This window comes from Pezoporus wallicus, unplaced genomic scaffold (genome assembly GCF_028554395.1).
Source record: "Pezoporus wallicus isolate ANWC-B61680 ecotype Strahan unplaced genomic scaffold, APGP_CSIRO_Pwel_v1 contig_13721, whole genome shotgun sequence".
NCBI classification, from domain to species: domain Eukaryota; kingdom Metazoa; phylum Chordata; class Aves; order Psittaciformes; family Psittacidae; genus Pezoporus; species Pezoporus wallicus.
This window is the reverse complement of record NW_026640870.1, coordinates 445,864-453,340: the sequence shown is the minus strand read 5'-3', so window position 1 is coordinate 453,340 and position 7,477 is coordinate 445,864. Positions and strand designations below refer to the sequence as shown.

Sequence of the window (7,477 nt, the reverse complement as noted above, 5' to 3'; positions counted from 1 at the left end):
GACCTATTTATCTCTATTTTAAAAATGCATTTTAACATCCACATATTTTAATTAAAAATACATTTGAGCACCAGCACAGCCCGGTGCCAATCTCGTTTTTTTGGCAATTTCTCCTTACCATCTTGAATTATAATAAATTCATTGTTTCTAACATAATTTTCCCCTTCTCCCCTCAATTTATTCTCTGTTTTTCATTTCCCTTCTCTTTTGTTAATCTTTCTAAATAACTTTAAAGTGGCCCTCCATCTATTTAGCTAAATGAGTTCACTCCACAGATACTCATTATTTTGAGGATGATTTATGCAAGCACTATTAGCTAGATTGTTCCTTGTTTGAAGGTTTTTCTGCAATCAGAAAAAAACCCAGATTTGAGTCAGCTAGAATGAGATCCAGTAAAATAATGTTGCATAAAGTATTCAGCACCTCTGTCAGACTTTGTCTGTAAGAGGTCAGCTTAATAGGCATAAGAACATAAAGAAACTTTAAACTACATTGCTGACCTGCTGGTCTGGTCTTAGCCTGGGGAACCTGGAGCATCAAACTCCAAAAGTCAAATAGGGTTTTTATATTGACTATTTCTCCCCAGCTGATGCTTGTGATTCTATGGGAAGAGGCTGCACATCACGTACAGGCACAGACGAGGGCATTAAGCTCTGCTACGGTGCTTGATTTACTGTCTGGGTTTCATCTGACACTACGCTACGATGGCACACCCAGCAGTTTATAAACGTTGGCAAGGGCTCCTCTTGGAGCCTCGCTAGCAAGCAGGGTGTGAGACATGCAGGGATGCCTCATCCCACTCTCACCATGCCCATGACCTTGAGGAGCTGGAGTTTAATCCTAGTGGCAGTGGGTCTCCTTCGGGTGGCTCCTGACTCAAAGCATAGCAGCCAGGAGCTGGGCTGGGTGCAGGCAGGGCTGGAGATGCTGCTCAGCCCTTCAGCAGAGTTGCTGGAACGTTTGCAGCCTTTGAGAGGTTATAGGCAAGTTTGGAGGAGGAATATTAAATAGGAGAATATTAAATTGACTGCTTTATGAAAACTACCTGGGACAAGCAGGGATTTTGTGCAGAGAAGCTGTGACTGCCCCATTCCTGGCAGTGCTCAAGGCCAGGGTGGACAGGGCTTGGAGCAACCTGGCATAGTGGAAGGTGTCCCTGCCCATGGCAGGGGTTGGAACTGGATGAGCCTTAAGGTCCTTTCCCACCCAAGCAGTTCTATGATTTTATAATGTTCTTGTAAAGTCCTTTGTGTGACAGATTGTAAATGCCTAAATAGCATCAAATGGGGAAGATGAGGCAGAAGGGGAATTGAGGTGTCCTCAGTCCACAGGCTGTGATGGTCAGGGCAGATCTGCTTTCTGAGCTGTTGAAATCCTTGTGGCTCTGATAACTTTAGGAACCCTGTGAGCTCTCCCTGCTGAGCTCCCACCCCAGCGAGCACTCTCCCACAATGGGAGCCAGACCTGCCCAGCTCAGTTGCGAGCCCAGGACAGGGATCCCAGCTCTCCTCACCAGGCTGTGCAGTTTTGGGGCAGACGTGCACATCTCCAGCCTGTCCTCTTTGCACGCAGGCTGTAATACCCCCGGGTGCGTGCCAGCGGGGGAGGATTTATTAGGGCCAGCTAAGAGCATTACACATCCCATTATGTCAGCTGTGATTTTGCAAGCCAAGTGCCCATTCAGGGCATGTATATTCTCGGATTGGTATTGATCTTAAAATTTCTGGTGTTTATTAATGACAGAAGTGCCGTGGCCAGATCCTTCTGACTCGTGTAAATGTGCAGAAGTGATACCTCTATCAGTGCAGTCAGCTGGAGAGAAGTCTGGAGTAAATGGAACAGAATCTGGCCTACTCCTTCCAACCGCTATGTGGGTTAAGCAGGAACTACAGGAGGAAGCAGATGCTTTGGCCAACAGAACGTCTCTTTTCAGTAATGACCAACTTTGTAATTAATCCTGATTGTTGCAAGGAGCCAAAAATCCCCATTGGGGTCAGGACTGGGCCTAATCATAGAATCGTTAAATGGTTTGGGTTGAAAGGGACTGTAAGTTCCCTTCCAGTTCCAAGGACCTGGGCAGGGACTCCTTCCACCAGACCAGGTTGCTCTAAGCCCCATCCTTGAACACTGCAGGAGATGGGGCAGCCACAGCTTCCCTGGGTATTCTTTACAAGCCTCCTTCAAAATGCCCTGTTTTACAATGGAAGTCCTTCTCAGACAGCATCATTGCGTGGAGCTTATTAATAAGGCTTTAAATACTGTCCAGGCAACAGGTTAAGACCGTGGAAATGCCTGGCTTGCCATGTCTCTGGCTACGGGATGGATCTCTGCAGCCACAGCAGCTTTGAGCTTCCACGCAGCCTGTGCGTGGCGAAGGGCAGGAGCCGGAGCTCAGGAGCAGCTGGTTGGGAATGAGCTTTGAAGGTGGATTTGTCAGCCATGGGAGCAGCATCCTGCTTTCCAGACATAGGGCCGGAGGGGAGGCACCGAGGAAAGTTTATTGCCTGGGCAGCTTCTGCCTTAGGGAGAAAGCTTGCTCTGGAGGCTTGGCCTCTCCTTGCAATTCCAATTACTAAAAAGTAAACCTCCCCTTCTCCCTGTAAAGGTCATATTCCTGAGCAGGATAATTTGAGAGGAAGACCGCTGGAGCAGGGCTCCACCAACTCACTCCAAGTCCTCCCTTCCCACAGGAAGTTACAATTTGCCCTAATTAGCTGGTATAAACGCCTGGAAACTCCAAGCACAATCTCTTCTGTGCACAGTTCAGGTTCTCTTTGCAAGGCTGCGTCCTGCTTGTCAGAGGCATTGTTTGTTCAATAATAAAATTGCCACACACTGTTAATCACAACCTGCAAACATCTAATAAAACAACCATTGAAAGTGTGTATGTAAAACCATCTCCTCACTAGCCCCATTAGGCTCGGCTCTTTCTGCTTTGAAAGCTGCATGACCTCTCTTTTCAATCAATTCCCAGTTATTAACCATGAAGAATAGCATTGGGAGCTGCATTTGCAAATTGAATGTGCTGGTATATAATGAACTCGCTCTTTCAAACATTCCAGTCGAGGGGAATGTACCTAGCTAACGGTTTTTCATCTCTTCCCCCCCCTCCACCTGCACTACACTCATAAGCTATATATATATATAATTCATCGAATTTGAAAGAACTCAGTAAGAATAAAACTTCTTAAGCAGAGTTTAAGGGGATGGTGCCTGTAACGACTTTTCTATTATCTGTTTATTGTGATCCCTCCACGCTTAAGCCCTTGAGAAGATTAGCTACTCAGCTACAAATCACAGCAGCTGAAGAGCCGAGCTTTAGTTATTAAAATGCTCCGACCTCGCACTTGGCTTTATACATTTCTTTATTAAACCCGATGAATTAAGGGCTGGGGTAAGGCTGGGGTTTTAAGGGGCTGTGGCAACCTCGCATCCCCCGGTTCCCCTCCGCCGGCTTTGCAAAGCCCTTTCCCCAGGGTGGGGGTTCACCTCTTCCCCCCCCCCCCCCTGCCTTGGGGGTGGCTCCCCAAGAGGCCCCGAGCGCCCTGCCCTTAGCCACGCATCGCCCGGAGCCTGAACAAAGGCGGAGGAGCGGGGAGACAGCAGCGTGGCCGCGGGCAGGACCGTGCGGGCGGTGCCCCCCCCAATCTCCGGTCCCGACCCCCCGGGGCTGCCCCGGCTCCTCCCGGCTGCCCGCCCCCGGCTCTCTCCCAGCCCCCTCCGCCTCTCTCCTCCCCTCTCCTCTCCCTCCTCCCCCGGTAAATCCGAAGTTTCCTGTTCAGCGCGGCTGAAGCTTTGCAAGAGCGGCTGCGGAGCTGCCTGCTCGCTCCTTGGGATTACCGTCGGGAGAGGCTCCGCTCGGCTCGGGAAGGGCCCCCACCACCACCACCACTACCACTACTCCTCCTTCTCCATCCTCCATCCCCGCGGGCGAGCGCCGCACGCCCTCCCCTCGTTGGATTTAGGGGGTGGTGTGCGAGGGGAGGGAGGGAAGGGTGGGGGGAAGATCCGCCGCTTCCCGGCGCCCCGATTGCTGCCTGGTCCCATGTGAACTGGAAAGGCACGGCTATGCTCGTGGGGACACCGCGCTCCGCCAAACTAAGGTAGGACACCCACATCCCCCCCTCACCCCCCCAGTATCCCCATCTCCATCCATTTTCCATACGTGCAAAGGAAAAAGCCGGTGGGTGGGGGCACACCGGGGGTTGCAGAAGGGGATCCCGGCTTCCCCGGGGGGCGGGAACGGCCGCGCCCGGGTGAAGGCTCGACTCGCTCCTTCCTTTCCTCGCCCTTCTTTGTTGTGTCTGGAGCGCCGGGGCCAGGTGGGAGCCGCTCCCCGCTCCGGGGTGGGGGGCCCGCCGCCCCTGACCCCCTGCCCTTGCCCCGCAGGTCCCGGCCGCTACCATGACTGATGGCGAGAGCCCGGAGTCGCTGCCGCGCCCGGCCGGCGGCGAGGTGCGGGTGCCCATCACCGTACCGCCGCGCCGCCCCGCCGAGCCGCCGCCGGAGGATGCCGGCTCCGGCGGTTCTCCCGGCCGCGACCCGCCGCCTGACCTGGCCTCCGAGGAGGAGGAGCAGGTGCCTTACCCGGCGCTGGCACCCACCGCCTTCTTCTGCCTCAAGCAAACCACCCGCCCGCGCAGCTGGTGCCTCAGGCTGGTCTGTAATCCATATCCTTTCCCCGAGGGACAACGCACCCCCCCACGGGGATACCCCTCCCCTGGACCACCCCTTCGCACCCCGTCGGGCTTCTGCATCCCGGGGGCTCGCTGCTCCCTCGGGCACACGGTGATGCCACGAAGCCCGCAGGGCCCCCAGTGCCTCTGTGTTGTCCCGATCCCCACCTCGGGAAGTGGGATGTGGGGGTCTGCAGGAGTGGGACAGGCAGGGAGCGTGTCCCCGCTGTGCTTATCCTGCTGGCTTCATTTGGGGGACGCACACACTGAGGTCCCCATGCTTGCACCAGCCTCGTCCCACTGTTTGGTGTGGGAGCAAGAGGGATGGGGCGGCAGGACAAGGTGCTCAGCCTCAGCATCCCACTGGGGTGTGGGGTGCAGGGTGCTGAGCCACAGCCCTCTAGGACCCACAGAGGGGAGAACCCCTCAACTTCACTTGTCTCCTGGTGGGGTGACGAGGAGCAAAGTTTAAGGACAACCTCGTGTTTGTTTTAGTCACAGTGGGGAATTTCAGACAGGCGCTGACCCCCGCGCTGTTTATATAAGAGAGCTGCTTGGAGCTCCTGTGTGCCTTCTCCTCGCAGAGAAATGGAGCGGGTTGGAGTTGCTTGGGAGAAGGCACATGCCTCGGGTCCCAAAAACTCCCCTTTGCTTTTGTTCTTTTGCAACTTGCAGGCGGGGAAGGGAGAGGACATCAACCCCCTAAATCTCTCTCCTTTCCCTGGGTCCATTACCCAGTTTATTAATGTTAAATAAGGGAGAGCAGTGTGCTTCTCCCCGCTGTGACATCCGGCAAATTGAATTTTACCCGAAATGCTTGTGTGCAAGCAGAGAGTTGTCAGTCTGTCTTGATGATCTTCAGAAAGTGAGCTTTTAGCTTTGCTCTGCACATCGGTTCGGAAGCATTGACATGGTGCGGATAATTCATGCTTTTACCTGTCCCCGATACCTGCCTGCAGTTTGCTGCCTACATCCTGCCACTGCTATTAAAAGCATTATTTATTAATATGGTTATTATTGATCTCCCCTCAGTTAACCAGAGCAACCCCTGTGTGTCTGAGCTCACTGTGCTCCTCAGCAACACCCCCAGGTCGAGTGTTGTCGGGAGGAGGAATTGCACAATCCTCCCCTGAGTGCTTTTTGGGGGTGTTATTAGGAGAAATGATCCAAGGGAAACCCCACAGTATTTAAGGCCTTGGGGTTCCTCTTGTTGGAGCTGGGTTTATGTGAGCTATTGACTTGTGCAGGGAGATTTCCGCTTGGCACTGTTGCGAGGGGGGAACCAGGCTCATGCACGCGTGCGGATGAAAAGGAGATGTAAACAAGTAGTTCATCTCCTCAGCGATGCTTTAGTTATGTAAATACTAAATGTAAATGAAGATTCCATAATAAGAAAGTGAAATACCCAGTCCTGGAAGGGCTTGGGGAGGACACTGTTGTGTTGGAGCTGAGAGGGCATCAGGATGGATCTCTTCCCCTAAAGCAGGTTATCCTGTTTCAGAACTTTGGGGGCAGGTGAGAGGGAGAAGCTCGTTTGGTGGGATCTCACTCTCCTGCGTGTGCCCTGGGTTTGGGATCCCTAAAGCTGATACAGCTGGAAAGTGAACTGGCAGCAGGAGGAGAATGAAGCACGGAGGCATCGGCGCGGAGCGAGGGAGCTTGCGTGGAAGAGTTCAGGTGTGCTTATGCCGCTGTAGGATGAGGCTCTGCTTTGATTTTGCCTTTCAGCATCACCTCATACTTCACAGGAGAGTGAGTTCCTTTATAAAACTTACCCATATGACATTAACATTAGGTGGAAATTGTGACGCTGGGTTAGCAGTGAAGCCCAAATCTAACGTAACTCCGTCAGCCCTGCGTTGTAGTGTTCTTGCTGTCAGCACCAGTATGTTTCGGTTGTAGCAGAACAAAGCTCCCGGTGTATCACAGCAATAGGGACTCCTATTCCCAGCAAAAATAGCTCCTTGTTGGGATTTTTCCCCTCTTCTCCCAGTCGCCAGCAGTCCCACGCATCGCAGGGAGAATAATCCTTTGGCGTTGACTTCCAAGTTTCTTGGTGAGAGCACCCGTGTTGCTGGTGGCTGTGATTTCTGCAGCTGCTTAATGAAGCCGTGCTGAGCAACCTCGGAGGGAGGAGATGCGTGTCTTGCTTAGGAGCGGGTGCTGTGCCTGGGTGGTGGGTGGCTCGAGTTGGGCAGCTCAGGGACAAGCCATTGCCGCGGTGCTGCGGCACTTGGAAAGCAGCTACGTGAGGAGACTCGAGGAGGGGATGGTGTGGTAAGGGCTGAGGTTCCTCGGGTGCCTGTCTCAAGGAATGAGTAACTTGAAAGAGACGATCGCAACACAAAAGTGGTTTCTGGCCAGTCGTGCAGTTTTGGTGACTCTTCGTGCCCCTCCAGAAGCATGGATCCATAACCCACAATAATGAACTTTGTTTGCATTGAAATCTTCCTCTGTTACAAAAGGAAGGCTGTGTAATCCCTTAAAACCTGACTCTGAAGAGCTTCCCTGAGCTGCCTCCTCACCTGGGGAGCACTAACCCCTGTGAGAAGCCAGTGCCTTCCTCAGTGGTGCTTTTTCTTGCTGGGAGAGCTGTCCTTATCTCTCTTTGGGTTTATTTTAGGGTGAGGGGGGAAAAGATCTCACTCCGTGCCGCTGATGTCCATGTTCCTCCTCTCCCCATGCTCACCGAGTGTTTTCCAGTGTGGGAGTGCATCTCCGTGCGTCTTCTCTGCAGTGTTTCAGCTCCAAAACTTGTGTGTGTTTCCCCCTGCCACCAGATAGAAAGACTTCACCCCTGC

At 53.0% G+C, this 7,477-nt stretch overlaps 1 protein-coding gene across 1 annotated transcript; it reads left to right on the top strand.

The window, feature by feature from the left end:
- The first annotated feature begins 3,949 nt into the window (after positions 1-3,949).
- Positions 3,950-5,329, top strand: LOC130605444 (basic proline-rich protein-like). Its single transcript, XM_057420904.1, has 2 exons — positions 3,950-4,103; positions 4,390-5,329. Exon 2 carries the CDS (start codon positions 4,405-4,407, stop codon positions 5,146-5,148), a length of 744 nt encoding a protein of 247 aa, XP_057276887.1. The 5' UTR covers positions 3,950-4,103; positions 4,390-4,404; the 3' UTR covers positions 5,149-5,329.
- The last annotated feature ends 2,148 nt before the right edge of the window (positions 5,330-7,477 follow it).

Coding starts and splice junctions, on each gene's coding strand:
- LOC130605444 (XM_057420904.1), top strand. CDS start 4,405: ATGACTGATGGCGAGAGCCCGGAGTCGCTGCCGCGCCCGGCCGGCGGC.